The sequence below is a fragment of the Ursus maritimus genome, unplaced genomic scaffold, assembly GCF_017311325.1.
Source record: "Ursus maritimus isolate PB19 unplaced genomic scaffold, ASM1731132v1 scaffold_1, whole genome shotgun sequence".
Lineage (NCBI taxonomy): Eukaryota > Metazoa > Chordata > Mammalia > Carnivora > Ursidae > Ursus > Ursus maritimus.
This window is the reverse complement of record NW_024423343.1, coordinates 90,598,018-90,618,063: the sequence shown is the minus strand read 5'-3', so window position 1 is coordinate 90,618,063 and position 20,046 is coordinate 90,598,018. Positions and strand designations below refer to the sequence as shown.

Genomic DNA, 20,046 nt, shown 5'->3' with positions numbered 1-20,046 from the left:
CAAAACACAACAAGCCCTGGGAAGAAGAGGGAGGAGAATCTGATTTCCAGTTACCATATTGTTAGATCCAAATGTCCAATTCTCAACAAAGAGTTACAAGACATGTGAAGAAACAGGACAGTATGGCCCATTCAAGGGAAGAAAAAATAAGTCAACATAAAATTGTCCCTGAAAAAGACCTGATGACAGACCTCCTCGACAAAGACCTTAAAATAGCTGTCTTCTTGTAGCTCAAAGAACTACAGGAAGATATGGAGAAAGACAAGAAAACAATGTATGAACAAAATGGAAATATCAGTAAAGAGACAGAAAACCTAAAAAGAAGCCAGAAAAAAATTCTGGAGCTGAAAATATAATAACTGAAATGAAAAGTTCACTGGAAGAATTCAGTGGTAGATGCAAGCAGGCTGAAGAGAGAATCAGAGAACTTGAAGACAGGTTAGTGGAAATGATCAAGTCTGAGGAACAGACAGAAAAAAGAATGAATGAAAGTGAACAGAGCCTAAGGGACCTGTGGGACACCATCAAGTTGACCAACATACACATTGCAGTTGTCCCAAAAGGAGAAGAGAAAATATTTGCAGAAATAACGGTTGAAAACTTACCAAATTTGGTAAAAGACATGAATATAAACATCAAGCGGCAGGTAAGAACTCCCAAAATACCCACACTGAAACATAATATAATCAGTCTCAAAAGATAAAGACAGAATATTAAAAGCAGCGGGAAAAGAAACAACTTGACACATATAAAAGATCCTCAAAAAGATTATCGGCAGATTTCTCATCAGAAACTGGAGGCCAGGGGTGCCTGGGTGGCACAGCGGTTAAGCGTCTGCCTTCGGCTCAGGGCATGATCCCAGCGTTCTGGGATCGAGCCCCACATCAGGCTCCTCCGCTATGAGCCTGCTTCTTCCTCTCCCACTCCCCCTGCTTGTGTTCCCTCTCTCGCTGGCTGTCTCTATCTCTGTCAAATAAATAAATAAAATCTTTAAAAAAAAAAAAAGAAAGAAAGAAAGAAACGAGGCCAGAGGCAGCAGGCCAGTATATTCAAAGTGTTAAAAGGAAAAAAAAAAAATGTTAACCAAGAATCCTGTATCTGGCAAAACTGCCCTTTAAAGTGAGGTAGAAATTAAAGTCCCCAGATAAACAAAAGCTGAGACCTATCCTGCAAGAAATTCTCAAAGGGGTCCTGCAGAGTGAAATAGAACAGTAGACAGTAAGACAAAGCTATATCTAGAAATAAAGTTCTCAAGTTAAACACATGAGCAATTATAAAAACTGTTCGTATTGTACCAATGGTCTATAACTCTACTTTTTGCTTTACAAAATTTAAGAGACTAATGCACTTGGGGCACACAATGTATAAAGATGTAATTTTATGACATGAGCAACCGAAAGGGGTAGGGACAGACCCGTAAAGAGCAGAGTTTTTGTATAGTATTGAAGTTAGACTGGTATAAATTCAAATTAGTGTTATAACTTTAGGGTGTTAGGTGTAATACCCAAGGTAAACCACCCCACCCCACCCCCCCAAAAAAAAAAAAACAAAAAAACATGGGAATATATACAAAAGGAAATGAGAAAGGAATTTAAACATTTTACTACAAAAAATGGAGTAAACACAAAAGAAGACAGTAATGCAGGAAACGAAGGGTGGGAAGGAGCTGGAAAGCATATAGAAAACAGCAAAATGACAAAGATAAGTCCCTCTTTATCAGTAGTTATTTTAACTGTAAAGACAGAGATTGGCAGAATGGATAAAAACACCTCATCTAACTGTATGCTGTCTACAAGACTCACTTTAGGTCCAAAGACACAAATGAATTGAAAATGAAAGGAGGCAAAAAGATATTTCATGAAAATAGTAACCAAAAGAGAATAGGGGTTGTTATTGCTAATATTAAAGTAAGACTAGATCAAAAAAAATTTCACGATACAAAAGTTCAATACAGCAAGAAGTTATAATAGGTATAAACCTGATTATATGAACCTAATAATTACTTACCTGATAGCAGACCGTCACATAATAGTTGGCAACTCTAACGCCCTACTCTCAATAAGGGATACAACAACCAGGCAAGTGTTAAGTAAGGAAATGGAGAGCTTAAACACAGCAAACCAACTAGATCCAGCAGAGGTATAGAGAGCACTCTCCCTGACAACAGCAGCATACACATTCTTCCTGTGTGCATGGGACGTATTCTTGGATAGACCATCTATATGTTACGCAACAAGTTAAATCTCAGTAGATTTTTAAAAGGTACATATCAGCCAACATTGTACTGGCAGTCCTGCCTAGAGCAGTTAGACAAGAAAAAGAAATAAAAGGCATCCAAATTGGAAAGGAAGAAGTAAAATTCTCCCTTTACAGATAATATGCTCTCCCCCTAAGACACTTATAAAGAGAAAAGAAAAAATAGTAACTTCACAACAAAGAAACCTGGTAGATACCATCTTAACCAAGTGATGGAAATAAACATCACCAGGACTGTGTTAACACATGGACCTCAGGTTCTTTCTCATGATGCATTGAGCTGGACACAATATCCCTTCTCTAGTAGTCCTTACCCAAATGTACATTGTGAATTTGGGCATGAGGAAGCAGCAGGCAAACCCAAATTGAGGGACATTCTACACAATAACTGATCTTCAAAATGACCTTCAAAAACTGATCTTCAAAAATATCAAAGTCATGAGAGAGAAAAAAGAGTAAGGCTGTGTTCCCAGTTTAAAATAAAAAGGAGGACCTGGGTGTCTCAGTCGGTTAAGCATCCAACTCTTGATTTCAGCTCAGGTCTTGATCTCAGGCTTGTGAGTTCAAGCCCCATGCTACTTAAAAAAAAAAAAAAAAGATGAAGGAGACGTGACAACTAAATGCACCTTTTGATTCTGAACTAGAAGGGGAGATTTTTTTTCTTTCTTTTTTTGTTATAAAGTATGTTAATGGGACAATTGGTGAAATTTGAATAAACTCTATAGATTATATAATATTGTTATATTGTTAATTGCCTGATTTTGATAATTCTTTTTTTTTTTCAAGGACTTTTCTTAGAAACATCTTTATTTCAAGTGTTCTTAAACACATAGAGTAGAATCACTTTATATAGATTTTGATGACTCTACTCTGGTTAATTATATAAGAAAATACCCTTGTTTTTAGGAAAAAGACACTAAGTTATTTTGGGATGGGGGTATTGTAAGCAACTCATTCCAAATCATTTGGAAAAAAAATAACAGTATATACAGAGAGAGAGATATAAAGATTTAAAAATATGCAGAGAGATATTTATATAAAAATATAAGAAAATAACATTTGGGAAATCTGAGAATTCTTTGTACTATTTTTGGTAATTGTTCTTTAGGGATGAATTGTTTAAAAATTGTTTTAAAAATCTTTAGGGATGAAATTTTAAATAAACCGTTAACATGACAAAAAGAATGAGATAAACGTTTATTTTTTTGTCATGGAAAAGTATCTATAATATTACTGTCCAGGTATAAAAGCAAGATTCAAAAATAGGATGAATAGTCTACTTCAGTTTTTGTAAAATATAGACGTATGCATGTATATGAAATAGTCTGTTCCAGTGTTTATCTTTGGTAGTTTAAATTATAAATTCCTGTTTTAATTTTTTAATAACAAATATGTATTTGTAATCAGAAAAAAATAATTTGTCCAAAAGTTAATCTGTAAAGAGTGTGACTAAAATGCTAACCTATTTTTTTGATGTGATTACAGCACAGCCCTCAACTCAGTAGTCCCATTATTTCACCAGCTCAGTCGCCAGCACCAGCTCAGCTGACCGCCCTGAAAACTGTGCGTCCCTCTGGACCACCCCTTTCCATCATACCTCAGTTTTCTAGACCTTTCGTTCCAGGGCAAGGTAAGTGCACAAAACTAGTCACAGCCTCAGAGGATTGTAGGGCATCCCCGCCCCTAGCTGTTGAGTGGAACTGTTGAATCACTTTATTGTACACCTGAAACTCTTAAAACACTGTATGTTAACCTACACTGAAATTAATTTTTTTTTTAATTAAAGATAAAAGACATCCCTTCCCAATCACTTTGTGATTTCCCTTGGTACTGCTTTCAGTTCACTACAGGACTGCAGTTTCTCCTCCACCCAGGCATATGTGTTTATTACCGTCTACTCTCCTAATCTCAGTGTTTCATCACTAGTTAACAATTACTATCTTAGTAACTACTTCCATTCAATAATTACTTATGTGATAGAGTTAAAAATGACCATAACTTACTATCCTTAGACTCCGTTTCTTTATACTAGTAATATCCAATGCTATAAACTTGTTTTTTATTTCTAGTTTTTATATTATAGTATATATCAAGAGGTTTTTCAAAAGTGTATTCAACAGTTATCGAGTTCTCATTGTGCCCCTAACATACAAAGATCAATAAGGTGAAGTCCTCACCTTCACTGACCCTCAGTCTAGTTAGAGGAACAACAAATGGATGATTATAAAATAATATGGAAAACATTAATTTTATTTTCTGGAATTTATCCAAAGGATAATGCACACAGTGATTTATCCACAGAAGAGTTTGGCCTATAGTAGAAAAATGCAAATCAACCTAATGTCCATCAGTAGGATTAGATTAAGTATATCTATATAAGGAATACTGTGTAGTTATCCACAAATCATGTTTTAAAGAATCGTTAGAAGAAGTATTCACAGTACAGTGATTTTTAAAAAACAGGTTACATAAAGAGGTGTGGGAGATATAAACTTCCAGTTATGGAATGAGTAAGTCACAGGGATGGGGAGTACAGCATGGGGGAGTATACTCAGTTGTATTATAATGGCATTGTATGGTGCCAGATGGTAGCTGCACTTGTGGCGAGCATAGCATAACATATAAGTTGTGGGGTCACTGTGTTGTACACCTGAAACTAATGTAACATTGTGTGTCAACCATACTTCAATTTAAAAAGGCAGCACTTGGCTGGCTCAGTCTGTAGAGCATGAGACTCTTAATCTTGGGGTCGTGAGTTTGAGGCCCATGTCGGGCATAGAGATTACTTAATTTAAAAAAATTTTTTTAATTAAAAATAAAAGTTACGTGGGCATTTCAAAACAGAAGATATACAAATGTCCAGCAAGCCTTTGAACAGGTGCTCAATATCATTCATTATTCATTAGGGAAAGGAATATTAAAATCTGAATGAAATATCACTTCACCCCCCCCAGAATGGGTATAATCAAAAAGATTAGCATCAATGAATGTAGGTGAAGTTACAGAGCAACTAAAATTCTCGCACACTGGTGTAGAGTTGTAAAAAAAATTTTTTGTAAAGGTTTTATTTATTTATTTATTTGTCAGAGAGAGAGCAAACGAGCACAAGTGCGGGGGAGCAGCAGGCAGAGAGAGAAGCAGGCTTCCTGCTGAGCAAGGACCCCGGTCCAGGACTCAATTCCGGGACCCTGAGATCATGACCTGAGCTGAAGGCAGGCGCTAAACCAACTGAGCCACCCAGGCACCCCTAGAGAGTAAAATTTTAAAACCACTTTAGAAACAGATTTGAATTTTTTACAAAGTTAATCACTTACGTGGCAATGCAGCAATTCCACTCCTAGGTATTTACCCAAGAAAGATGAAAACATATCTATGCAGACTTGTACAACAACATATATAAGAACCTTATTTTAATTGCCCAAACTGGACATGACCCAGTGTCCACCAACCAAAGACTATTAGATAAACAAGTTGTAATGGATCCTTAAAATGAAATACTACTCAACAATTTGAATGAACAAAGCAAACTGACCTGCAACAACATCGATGAATTTCAGAGTCACGTTAAGCAAAAACAAGTCAGACAGAAAAAGAAGACCTATTATATGATTCTAATTAAATAAAATCCAGTTATAGCCAAACTAAGCTATGATGTTAGAAATCAGGTAGTGATGTGGATGGGATATGGAATTGACTGTTAAGGAACTTGAGGGAACTTTTCAGGGGATGGAAACGCTCATTGTCTTTTTTTGGGCTGTGATTACATGGACTTTTACAATTGTTAGAATTCATCAAATCCAACACTAAAGATATGCATTTTATTTCACGTAAATTATATCTCAATTTTTTAAAGACTTATGGGGCACCTGGGTGCCTCAGTCGGTTAAGCATCTGCCTTCAGCTCAGGTCGTGATCTCAGGGAGATCCCTACTCAACAGAGAGCGTGCTTCTTCCTCTCCCTCTGTCCCTCCCCCCACCCCCGCCCACTCAAGCTCTCTCTCTCTCAAATAAATAAATAAAATCTTAAAAAAAAAAAAAAGGAAAGACTTATAAAATACACATAAGTAGGGGCACCTGGGTGGCTCAGTCAGTTAAGCATCTGCCCTTGGCTCAAGTCATGATCCCAGGGTCCTGGGATTGAGCCCCACATCAGGCTCCCTGCTCAGTGGGGAGCCTGCTTCTCCCTCTTCCTCTGCCTACCCCTCCCCCTGCTTGTGTGCTCTTGCTCTCTTTCTCTCTTCTCTCAAATAAATAAATAAAATCTTTTTTAAAAAATACACATATGTACACATGTGTGAGCACATATAGGTAGAACAAAGACTGAAAAATACATACCAAAATGTTAGAAGTGATGGAATTACCAGAGAGGTTTTAATTTTCTCTTTTGTAATTCTCTGTTTCGAAATTTTCTACAAAGCCACATACCTTAATAATCTAGAAAAATAAAACATGTTATAAATAATAAATGTAAACGGTATATGGCAGTATAGTAATATTGGGATGCATGGTCTAGTATGAATGCCCCAAGAGGAGCACACAGCATGGCCTATAAGGAGGGGACTTTGATTACTGTTATCTACAGCTCATCTCCATATTTCAAAAGAATACTGCTCCCTAGGTCTAAACTTAACTCTGACTTTCTTGCAGCTGTTTCTTATGCATCTTCATGCTTCTCTGGTATCAGTGTTAAGCCACCGTAGTGGCCCCTCCCATAGTGCTTGGAAGGAGCAAGTGTGCCATGGGCGTGTCCTGCCAGAGAGCTGCCCTAGCACCTTCACACTGTTCATCTGAAAAGAGCTCCGTGGAGTAGAGAGAAGTCTACACCTTGCTTTTCTCTGTTAGGAAGCTTTCAGGAGAAGGGATATGATTCTTTGAAGTGCTTTTCTAGCACCTATGCATAATCCCCCTCCAAATACAGAATGTACTGAATTGGGGAACTTATGGTTAAAATAAAATGAGACATTTTTTTTAAGATTTATTTATTTTAGAGGGGGAGTGCATGTGTGTGAACCGGGGGTGGGGGCATGTGTGTAAACCGGGGGTGGGGGCGCGCAGAGGGAGAGAGAATCCTCAAAGCAAACTCCCTGCTAAGTGTGGAGCTTGATGTAGAGCTTGATCCCAGGACCCTGAAATCATGACCTGAGCCCAAATCAAGAGTCAGACACTTAACCAACTGAGCCACCCAGGCACCCCTAAAATGAGAATATTAATAAATGAAAACATTATTCTCCAAGACAAGGTTTTTGCAATCAGCATTTATTAATCCCTTTTAAAGAGTGTGTAAGAGCAGACCTAACCTAAAGTCTAAACATACCCATTTGTTAAGACTATAAAAATCTTTGTAACAGGAACCTGGCTGGCTCAGTTGAAAGAACGTACAATTCTTGATCTCAGGGTCATGAGTTCAAGCCCCGTAGTGGGTGTAGAGATTATTAAAAAAAATAATAAATGAACTTTTTTTCTTTTTTCCTTTTTCTTTCTTTTTTTTTTTTTTTTTTTTTTTTTTTTTTTTTTTGAGAGGGAGACAGAGGTGGTGGGAAGGGGCAGAGAGAGGGGGAAAGAGAATTTTTTTTTTCTCCCCAGTGGCATTATCTTTACTTTTTTTAACTTTTTAAATTTAAATCCAGTTAATTAACATATATTATTTGTTTCAGAGATACAGGCCTATAATTCATCAGTCTTATATAATACCCAGTGCTTATTAAAACACATGTCCTCCTTAATGTCCATCACCCAGTTACCCCATCTCCTTTACCCCTCCCCTCCAGCAACCCTCAGTTTGTTTCCTATGATTAAGAGTCTCTTATGGTTAGTCTCCCTCTCTGGTTTCATCTTGTTTTATTTTTTCCTCTCTTGAGGGAGAGAGAATCTTAAGCAGGCTCAACACACAGTACAGAGCCCAACGTGGGGCTTGATCTCACAACCCTGAGGTCATGACCTGAGCTGAAATCAAGGGTCAGATGTTTAACCAGCTGAGCCACCCAGGTGCTCCAAAATAAATGAACTTAAAAAAAAATGTTTGTAATGAATGTATATAAATGTATACATGAATATATTTGTAGTGATTAATAGCGGCTTTGGGGAGTGAGACCTGGCTCAATCAGTGGAACATGCAACTCTTGATGTCGGGATTGTGGGTTTGAGCCCCACATTGGGCATAGAAATTACTAAAGAAAAAAACTAAAAATATTTAAAAAAAAACAAAAAAGCAGTGACTTTGGAGAGATAGAGAGCTAAATGTTTTTTCAGGGTTTTTTCCTTCTCCTGAAATGTAAGTTATATCAATTTTGAATCATCATAGAAAATGTGGATTTTAGCATCTCAAGTGGGTGAAATGGGTATTTCAGTTATTTTGGAGGGTTTCATATCGAATATTAAAATAAATTAGGGAACTTTCTCTCCATCCTATCCCCTTTCCACCCAGTTCCCCCGACTTACCTTCCTTCATAGGCACTGTTATTAGTCTCTATTCCTCTCAGAAGTTTATCCCGGCTCTTTAAAGGGAAAATGGAAACTTTTAATCCTTTTTAAAAATATGTCAGTACCGACACTTTTTTTATTCTACCAAACGTGTTTTCCCTAGTCATCTTAACTATTTTGGACAATTTAGAAAACTTTGGGAAGTACTTTTATAACTGAGCAGAGAACAATGTAAAAATGTTTTTTTGTTGACTTTCAGGAGATGCCAGATACCCATTACTTGGCCAGCCTCTGCAGTACAACCCTCCTGCTGTTCTGCACGGACACATTCCAACCCAGCAGGTGTGAAAGCTAGCATCCTGACGACCTAGGCTTTGTTGGCAGAACATCATATATGTGTTGCAGAGAGTGCAGGGGCTCTGGGCCCACCTGCTGGCACTGCACAAGGGAGACCTCTGTGCCTTAGCCAGTTGATTTATCAGTGTCGTCTGGCTGCGTTGCGTCTGGGTCTGGCCCTACTGAGAGCAGACAAGGGAGAAGGTGGTGTGCTGTTTGCCTGAGCAGTCATGTACTAGTGCTCTCCAAAAGGGGGAGCAAAGGGTGGCTGGGGCATCAGAGCACCCTTGCTTATGAAAGACAACAAGTGACTGGTCATAGTGAGGGACAGAAATGCCATTACCACAGGGGCTTGGGGTTGGATTTTTTTCTGCTGAAGTACAAAACCCAGACTGAGTACGTTTAGGTGTTAAGTGTTTAAACATTACGGTCACATTTTTCAGCACTGTGAACCGTATTTCTCATCTGTTTGTGGTTTTCAGGGTCAATCTGGCAACAGGCATGGAAACCGAGGAAGGAAGCAAGCTAAAAAAGCTGCATCCACTGACCTTGGTGCGGGAGAAGCAGGTATGTCCCTGAGAGGCAGTTGGGTGTGGTTCTCCAAAGTGTTGACCAGTTCCACAGAAATGGGCTTTCCACTTCCTAACGGCCTGCCCAACTCTACAGGAAACTATGCCATCTACAATGTAGGGCCTTTAAAATACCTTCTTTTAATTATCTCATTTCAGATTTCGTAGTGCAGTAAGGTACAGGTGGATTTAGGAAGGATGAAGGGACCAAAGGGAAAAGTTCTGTGTGAAAGGAACAGGTAGAGTGACACTCTTTGCCTCTGTTTTGGAGAAAGGAAGTAGTCCTTACACCCACGCAGAGATAGTCTGATGAACAAATAACTGCCTTTCTGTGGCAGAGGGCTTTCAAGTATGCACTCAACAGCCTTGGGTGGTTATGCCAAGTGCTCTTACGTTTATTTTACAATGGGAACGGGAAGTTCGAGAAACAGCCTAACTTAGAGAATCCACTATACAATGCTGTGTTTTCTATGTACAGCTGTCAGTAAAAACTGAGATGGGTAGTTGAGTGCTATTAGCTCTACACCCCTGCCTTAGAGGTAAGTAGGAATGATTTAAAAGATGTCCATAATTATAGTTTTGTGGGTTTGAAGGATTTCACAAAATCCCGTTCATTTCTTATGTCATATTTGGGTCTTCAGTACTTTTTGCCCACCATTTTTGGTAACAGATTATTAATTCTACACCTTTTCCATTCTAGTTGTTGGGAAGGTCTTGGAAATTACTGAACTACCAGATGGAATAACTCGCATGGAAGCCGAGAAGCTTTTTGGGGAACTCTTTAAAATTGGCGCCAAGATCCGGTGGCTCCGGGACCCTCAATCCCAGCCCCAGCTGCGTCGTCACCCCCTCTGCTGTGGCAGCGGGGACAACACTGTCAACCCTGAACGGTCTAAACCCAGTGACTTGGCCTCCACATATACCGTCTTAGCCACATTCCCCTCCATTTCAGCTGCACAGAGTGCATTGAAGAAACAAATTAACTCAGTTAACAAGTTTAAGCTGAGAACGAGCAAGAAGCACTATGACTTTCACATTCTGGAAAGGGCAAGTTCTCAGTAACAGAGCCACCTTGGACCCTTGGCCTTTATGATTCCCCTGTCCTCACCCATCTTTAATTGGCTTGGTATTTGGAGCTTCTGTTAACATGATAGAGACTCCTAGGACGTGTGGTCATGGCGTTATAGCTTTTGAAGACAGGCCAGTGATCCAGCAAAGGGGGAAAATTACACATTTCACCCCAAATGACTGTAGGAATCCACATCGGAATGATACAGAGTTAGCAGCTTTTTCTGAGGAAATGCTGTTCAAATGCCTCCTAACTTTTATAGTTATTTTGTTTTATATTTCTGAATTCTTGTATCAGATCCAAAGCTCTATTGTACAGCAAATTATTCTTCAAAATGATTACAACCAGTTGCAACCTGTATTTCTTTTTTGCAGCCAGCACAATGTGACCCAACATAGAATTTGGGGGGAAAAGAATGCAGGAGTGGAATAACCAAGTCAAAACCATGTACTATCTTTTTGGGGGGCTGGAGGGTGCCTAAGGAGAGCCCACAAGTAGAAGATTACTCTTCCCCTGTATCTCTTAACACAAACAATTTTCAGAAAACACAGAGCTCCCTCGTAGGGTCCTTTCCTTATTCATTTAGGTAGTATGAACATTAAGTGTAAAGTAAATTATGTTCTTAACACTTCTTAATCAAACCACTTAGATTCAAAGGGGAATAGGAATCATTTTAGGCAGGAAAATACTTCCTTTTTTTTTTGATAAGTGTCCCTCTGATAAGTAAATGCCACTTATTTGCATTCCCCTCCTTGTGGATTCTTTGTCACCTAAGGAAATGCATTTGATGAGTGCTGGAAACTTCTTACGTGGTTTAAAATTTGTTTTCATTGTTTGCAGCGGATCACTGGACATCAAAGATTCATTGCACTTATGAACAAGGAACCTTTTTTTCAATTTCTGTGTAATTTGCAAGGCTGTACAATGTGTGCTGATGCAAGCCTTTTTCAGTTCAAGAGAATAAATGTTTACAAATATAGATCCATTTTGTCTTTTGTAAATTAAAAACGCCTTTTTAAATGAGTATTCGTATAGAAGACTTAACCTGTCTTGAAGATTTCAATTTTAAATTTGCAAAAGATGATAGACAGTAAACCCGCTCATTTTACAAAAGTCTTACAAAGCATCGCTTTCTCTGTGGGAGTGATTCCTGTGAGTACGATTCATGTCATTTTGTTCTATCATAAAGTTAATACCAATCAATTAAAGACAGTTTTGAGTATGAATATACTTACAGTCAGATAAGTGAAAATAGAACATTATGTTTGTTTGGATAAAGAATCTGTGGTTTTAGCTGATATATTGAGCACCCCATTGTCCAGTTTAGCTCAAATGCTTTATAGAAAGCTTTTTCCATTTACTAGCCAAGCACAGCCAAACTTCTTGTAAACCCAAAAAGTGGGAGTATCTGCCATCTACAGCTTGCCTGGAGCCTGATTTGCTTCCAGCCCAGACTACAGGTTCACTTTGCAACTCAAGAGCAACAGGTGTTATTAGACTCTGGCACAGATGCTCACTCACTCTAAAGCTTTTGCAAAGTCCCACGTGGTCTCAGGGAATCCCCGCAGGCCTCCCTGTAAGCTGGTACATCCTGATGTTGAATATTTTACTCCTGGGAGAAGTCGGAGCTGCATATGAACCATGTCAGATTAAGGAGCCATGCACAGAGGAAGAAGGAAGAACACGCACTGTGAACGTGCCTCAATTCCAAGGCCAGTTGAATTTTTATTATTTTTGACTTGAAAGAGTCAAAGGAGAGGATACACAGGGCCAGCACTGCAGCAAGAATTATTAGTCAATCATACATGGGGGATGGAGACCAAAAACCACAACCTTTTGGTTTATTTCAATTCTCTGAATATTTAACTCCTGCAATAGGATTCCTGGTACACCTAAGGGGTTTTTTTTTTAATTGAGATATAATTGGCATACATTATATTAGTTTCAGGTGTACAACATAATGATTTGATATTTGTATGTATTGCAAAGTGATCACAATGTCTAGCTAAACATCCATCACCTCGTATAGTTACCAATTTTTTTGTGTGATGAGAACTTTTTTGAGAGTGCATGTGGCGGGGTGGGGGGATGGGGGACAGAAGAAGAATCTCTTTTTTTTTTTAAAGATTTTATTTATTTATTTGACAGAGACAGCCAGCGAGAGGGGGAACACAAGCAGGGGGAGTGGGAGAGGAAGAAGCAGCCTCCTAGCGAAGCCTGATGTGGGGCTCGCTCCCAGAACGCCGGGATCACGCCCTGAGCCGAAGGCAGACACTTAACAACTGCACCACCCAGGCACCCCAGGGAGAAGGAGAATCTTAAGCAGGCTCCACACCCAGAGCAGAACCGTCGCAGGGCTCAATCTCACAACCCTGGGATCATGACCTGAGCCCAAATCAAGAGCCTCTTAACTGACCAAGCCACGCAGGTGCCCCTTATGTATGATGAGAACTTTTAAAACATATTCTCTTAGCAACTTTCAAATATACAATACAGTATTATTAACTATAGTCACCATGCTATACATTAAAACCTTTTTTTTCTTTCAACCCTTGGTTTACCCTGCCCAGAGAAAATAGGTCAGAAACCAGAGCAAAGCTATTGTGAAGTCAGCTCTTAGCCACCTCACCATCACCCCTACAATTCCCTGACAATCACATGGGAATATTGACAGTCCCCCACATTACAAAAATATGTACACATTCCCTAGATTATGTTCCCGTTCTTTTTGATCCTCTAGAATCTGATTTCACCTACAGAAAAATGGTGGGAGGAAGCAGCACACACAGGAAGCTCTTAAGATGTGATTTGACCCAGACCTTAAACCTTCCAAAACACAGCTTCAAATGTCCCACAGCTTTGGCTGTAGATTTTCCCAAAGCACCGACCATATTTAGGGACAGATAGTGGTTTTGCCAATAAAACAGGTCATTCCTACCTATGCCAATAATAGCAGCTCCATCAGCCGCTTCTTTGGGAATGATAGAGGTCACTTTCTAACTTTTTGTCCACTTCTACTTTATGTATTAGAAAGCTGAGAATATGGCTTAATGTTGTTGAGCCCTTGGTTCATGAAGAACATGAATATATTGGGTATGTGTTTGTGCATCTAGAGCACAAGGTGTGTTTGTCATGGTGCCAGCAGTAATTAATGATTATTAACTTGTCATCTGAGCTAACAAAATAGGTGTCTGAACCCTCATCCAAGCTAGCCATTGTTCTGATCTCACTGGGAGGGACCTGCCGCCTGGGAAGAGTATGGAAACACAGGTCTCAGTAGAACCCACATTGCCGAGGGGCTTGGGAAGAGTCAAAGCCAGTACATCCACAGCTACCTCAGGCAGCTGCAAACGTTAGGTTTTCTGCATGTCGTCAGCAACAGAAAAAAATGCAAGTGTAAGACTTCAGCAGAGGCCAGCCACAGGGCCTTTGTGAAGGCAACCAGATCCCCTATCCCAGTGTACTACCCGCCCACATAATGAAATATGGTATGTCTAGTCCTCAAAAGCAGAGAGCACAGACTCCATCTCCTGCTAGGGTCCAGTATGGCAGTAGCATCGAGGTGCTGTCTACATGCTGGTATGATTCAAATCTAGCCCCATGTTGTTGGGAGTTCTAGAAGTCTTATGAGTTGATGCTAAAAGAAAACCAGAGGCTCACATGAACATATGCAGCCTATATATAGGCCTTCATTAGTCTAGAAACAGACAGTTACGGCTGCCCTTTTATCTACCCCATTCCTACGTATGCTCAGGCTGCATATTGCGTATCAGTTCTTCTCCCCTTTAGTGTCTACACTTGGAATCATTTTGGTTTGATTTCACCAGCACAAGAATATTGGAAATGCATAATGAAAAGACAGTAGGAACTTCTGAATCAGAAAACAGAAAAGTTGGTTCTTTGCAACAGGAGGGGGAAGCATTGAAATGATAAATTACTAACTACGTAATCTCCCCAATACCTCTTAAAAAATCCCAGACTATTTCAGTTATCTCTTGCTGTTTAACAAACCACCCAGATTTGAGTGTTTTAAAGCAATAATCCTATGGGTCAGGAGTTTGGGTGGCTCTCAAAAAGGATGGCTTGGCTCCTCTCTGCCTGAAATTAGCTGTCCTCAGCTCAGGATGGTCTGGGCTGGAAGTTCCAAAATGGTCTCGTTCACATCTGAGGCCCAGGGGCTGACTCCCCACTATGATGCCTCAGTTTTCTACATGGACATTGTCTCCTTAAGGTACTTCATCCTCCAAGAAAGCTCTGTCCACGTGGCTTCTCCAACAGCACAGCCTGGACTTATTTATAGTCACACCCTGGACATTAGAGCACCAGAACTTACTCATCTTCTGACTGAAAGTTTATATCCTTCAACCACCTTCACCCACTGCCCCCCACCCCAGGATGCCCGGTTTCTGTTAAGTACAGGGTTTTTTAGAGTCTACATATAAGTGAGATCATAGAGTATTTGTCTTTCTCTGACTTATTTTATTTAGAGCAATGCCCTCAGGGTTCATCCATGTTGTTGCACATGGCAGGATTCCCCCCCCCCTTTTTTTTTGTTAAATGGCTGAATAATTAAAGGCCTCTTAAAACCCGGCCTTGGCGTCATTTCTTTTGCATTCTACTAGTAAAACGAAGTCTTGGAGCCAGCCCACAGCAGAGGAAATAAAGCCTGTCTCTTGATGAGAGCGGGGGCAAAAAGGATGAAAGATGTGGCAACAACCATCTTTGGAAACAATTTACCACAAACACAAACACACAATAAAAGTCCCATTGACTCTGCCTCCCAATCAAATCCTGAATCTGACCTCTTCATCTCCATTACTCCCACCCAACCCAAACTATCAACATCTGGTGTTTGAACTACTGGAACAGCCTTCATAACCTGTCTCCCAGCTTCCACTCTTGCTCCTATGTCCTCACATTGCCAGAAGGACCTAAAAGATAATTCCCCTGCCAAAATCCGTCAATGGCTTTCTATTATTAACTAGCAAACGTTTATTTTGGCTTACAGAAGTCTCTACGTGATCTAGCCCTGCCTAGTCTCTGATCTTCTCTCATACCACCCAGGGTATCTGTACTTGCTGCTCCCTCTACCTGGAATGCTCTTCTCATGAATTCTGCCAAGCTGACTCCTTTATCTCTCATATCAGTGTCCCCAGCAGAGAGATCTTTGTTAGCCACCCAATCACAATCTTCTCTATCGCTTTATCTAAATTTTCTGCATCTCATTTATCACTATTAGGTCTTTTTTTTTTTGTTCTCTGTCTACTACTAGAATATAAATTCCATGAGATTGGAGGTCTTACCTATCTTGCTTGTGGCTGTATTCTCAAGCACCTGTTAGTTGTTCAACAAATATTTGTTGACTGTTTAATGACAAAGAGAGGATCAGAAGAATCCTAGCTTCCAGCTCTGGTCATTTTACTGGTCTCGAGCTCTCCTACTAAGTGATGTCAGGAGATGGTAGGCAGCTGGAATAGAAGGATGATTCACATAATGTGCTCTGGCTCTCTTGGCACTTAGTTTAGCTCCTTAATGACTGGGGCTGGGGCAATGATGCTTGGTCACAAGAGGAAATGGAATAAAATGTGCATATAAATCCCCTGGGTAATTTTTCCCCCCTGGGTAATCTTTTAAAATGCAGATCCTCATTCAGTAGGTGTGGGATAGGTCCTGAGAGTCCCCTATCTCTACAAAGTTCCAAGTTGATGATGCTGCTAGTACTCAGACCAGGCTTGGAGTAGCAAAGCACTAAGGCATCCCTATTTTCAGAGAAAGAACTCCAAGCATGTGGCTAGAACTGGGACTTGCCTGGACATCCTGAGAGGAAGAGGCTATTATTATTCCAGGTGATGAGAAAATTCCTAAGAATAGCTGAAAATCACGAAGCCCTGACACATCATTAGCTTCATTAACCCCACATGTAAACAGAAGAAACAAGCATCTTCAACTAACATGGACGAAAGCCGATAAAGTACTCATTTTATACTTTGGCCCCCACCATATCACAGTACAAATATCTATGAGTTATTCCTCTTTAATTGTGGTCTACATTATCCTATATTCCATTGTCACCAAAAACATCACTCTTGGTAGAGGACATCTGTCAAATTTGGATACCTTTTGAATACCCTTTCTATTTCTATATTTGGGGAAATTCCCACATTACAAGTCCTTCTTCCCCAAAAGAGTGACCAGGATGACTCAATTCCCAGCTTCCCTTTTGCTCAGAAGACCGAGACTGTGATAGGGCTTGTGATCTGAGGCTCCACCAGCCACATGCACATTCAGGAGAATGGGATTAGGAAGAGAACAAAGAGAGGAAGCAGGCACTGCACAGAATTCCTTGTAGTTGTATTGTTCCTGTATGTCTGTACTACATACATGATCTCATCTCATTCTTAAAATAATCCATGGAGGTCAGTATGACTAGCTACATTTTAGTGAAGCTTGGAGAGATTAAACAAGCTAATAAGTCATTTCATTGGTTCTAGAACTCCAGAGACTGTGCCCTACACTCTGTATCCCTTTCTTAACTGTATGTAACACAGTTTATTCTTTTTTTTTAAGATCTTATTTATTTATTAGAGAGAGAGAGAGAGCACGAGCAAGGGGAGGGCCAGAGGGAGCAGGAGAAGCAGACTTCCCTGCTGAGCAAGGAGCCCATTGTGGGGCTCGATCCCACAACCCCGGGATCATGACCTGAGCTGAAGGCAGACCCTTAACTGACTGAGCCACCCAATTGACCCCAACACAGTTTATTCTGTATTATGTGACTTATTTAGTTTTAATCATGTACTGACAAGAATTGCTCGTTACCCCCTCATTTTCTTCCAACTCCTGAAGCTCTATTATTCAAAATGGTAGCTACTAGACACATGTATCTAGTAGATGAATCACATTTAAATTAAATTAAATATAAATTCAGTTGTGCAGTTGCACTAGCCACATTTCAAAAGCTCAATAGCCACACGTGGTTAGTAGCTACCATACTGAATACAGCAGATACAAAACATTCCCTCCATTGCAGAAAATTCTATCAGACAACACCGTCCTAAAAAACAGATAAAGTCTCATACACCCTTGATGTCCAGTAGAATTTTATATACAGTAGACCCAATAAATGTTGATTAGACAAAGACTGCAAATACAGTGAAAACTAAGTATGGATTGTACAGTGGTGCCTGGCTGGCTCAGTCTGTAGAGCATGTGACTCTTGATCTTAGGGTCATGAGTTTGAGCCCCATGTTAGGTGTAGAGTTTACTTTTTAAAAAAGTATGGATTGTATGATTTGAGAGTATAAGCTCAAAAATATGCAGAGCTGTGGGGTAGAATAGTGAATGTGTCTTCTATATTTGGTAGCATAGGAGAGCACTGTAGTCTCAAAGTCCCCCACCATTTCATACCTGGAAACTGCAGTAGGTTCTGAGTGCTTCTCCTCATTCCCCTCACCATCTACTCTCCACTCTGCAGTCAGGGTAGAACTTTTTTTTTTTGTAAAGATTTAATTAATTAATTAATTAATCACCATCTACTCTCCACTCTGCAGTCAGGGTAGAACTTTTTTTTTTTGTAAAGATTTAATTAATTATTTATTTATTTATTTATTTATTTATTTATTTATTTGAGAGAGCAGAGACAGAGAGAGAGAGCATGAGCAGGGGAGGAACAGAGGGGAGGGAGAGAGAATCTCAAGCAGACTCCCTGCTCAGTGTGTAGCCAACATGGGGCTGAATCCCACAACTCAGATCATGATACAAGCTGAAACCAAGAGTTGGACAGTTAACCAAATGAGCCACCCAGGCTCCCCAGGGTGAACTTCTTATTTTTATTTTTATTTATTTATTTAGCCAAAGCCCTTTATTATGCCTCCCACCGCTGTTTTGAGTTTCTTCTACTCAAGAGCACTTGTAACTTATGTAGCCCCACAGTGGGAGAAGGTTCGATTTGTATGCATCCTGGATATGGAAAATGGCTGGAAAACATTCTTGATAGAGGCCCAGAGAGGGCAAGTGAGTTTAAGGGCAGAGCCCCGCGAGAGCTAGGACCCAGGTCCCTGCTACGCCCAGAGCAGCATCACCATGCAAGGGTGAACTTTTTAAAACACAGATCATATCATATCACTTTCCTGTTTAACACCCTTCAGGGACTTTCCACTGTCCAAAATCCTTAACATCACCTCCTAGGTCTTTTGCATGCTATGACCCTTGTCTACCTACCTCTCTAGGTTTACCGGCACTTGCCCCTTCCCTTCCTAGGTTCTGGTCACACTGGACCTCCCTAAGCTTCACAAACATGCCATATTGTCTTGTCTCCAGAGTTCCATACAATAGTGATCTTCAGGCAGAAACTGGGGCTCTTCCCCATCTATGGCAGAGATCAGTTAGTTTTTCAGCAAACTATGAGGCGGTGGAGGTGTCTCTCTTCCCCGGCACATTGCCAGATTAGGTTTTCCTGCCCTCTGCACCTAGGTGGCCATGTGTCTGAAGTTTAGCGAACAATGTGAGCAGAAGTACATGCCTGGCCCTAAGCCTTCTGAGACGTTCCTCCTTGTTAATCAGAGTGGGGACTAGAAGCTGGCTGTGATCAGTATCCTCAGAGGGCTTGATATAAATCAAAATTTCAGGTCCAACCCCAGACCTACTTGAATCAGGATCTGCATTTTTAACAAAGATTTCCGGGTGATCTGTAGACATTGAAATTTGCTTGTTGGCTGCATGTGGAGGATCAAAGGAGATCTCCAGGGTATGAAGAAAAGGGGCGGCCACTGGATGGGAAGATTCAAGAGTTCTTGACTATACAGAACAGAGCCCCATGCCCCATGTGCCAACTCCCTTTTACACCTCTGATTGGCATAGTCAGTGAAGTGAATGAGAAATAAGCCTTTCTTGTGTTCAGACATTGAAATTTGAGGACTTTTCCCCCATGTAACTTACCCTCTTCCTGGAACATTTATTCTTGCCACCTTACCAACAACCTCTGGTTAATCTGTGCTCATACTTCAGATCTTGCCTCAAATGTCACTCCTTCAGGCAGCCAGCTCTTCCTCCAGAGCTCCCTATTTCAGTCCTCAGACTAAGTCATTTCTGACAATATTAACCCTAATAATATCCTGTACTTTCTTTCTGAAGCATTAATCACAATGGTAATTATATGAGTAATTGGCCAATTAGTTGCTTAATGTTTTTCTATCCATCAGCATCTAATTTTCAAAGCAGGAAAAATAACTACTGCTTTTGTTTACTAATACATTCTCAGATCCTACCAGGGCCTTTCTCAATAAATATTTGTCCAGTAATTAAATGAAGAAATGATCTGGCTGCGTCAAATGCTTTGAATCCTGAAAGGTGCACATTTATTTTTCTTAAGCATGGTTTTGGCAGGCAGGCAGAAATAAT

At 40.1% G+C, this 20,046-nt stretch overlaps 1 protein-coding gene across 2 annotated transcripts in view; it reads left to right on the top strand.

Annotated features, from left to right (window-relative positions):
* Window positions 1–11,629, top strand: part of R3HDM1 (R3H domain containing 1) — a 195,610-nt gene extending 183,981 nt beyond the window's left edge. For both annotated transcript variants that reach the window (XM_040645475.1, XM_040645483.1), the window contains 4 exons: window positions 3,742–3,886; window positions 8,936–9,018; window positions 9,495–9,579; window positions 10,282–11,629. In XM_040645475.1, coding sequence (XP_040501409.1) covers window positions 3,742–3,886; window positions 8,936–9,018; window positions 9,495–9,579; window positions 10,282–10,643 — 675 coding nt within the window. In that variant the 3' untranslated portion in view covers window positions 10,644–11,629. The remainder of the gene's footprint in view (window positions 1–3,741; window positions 3,887–8,935; window positions 9,019–9,494; window positions 9,580–10,281) is intronic.
* The last annotated feature ends 8,417 nt before the right edge of the window (window positions 11,630–20,046 follow it).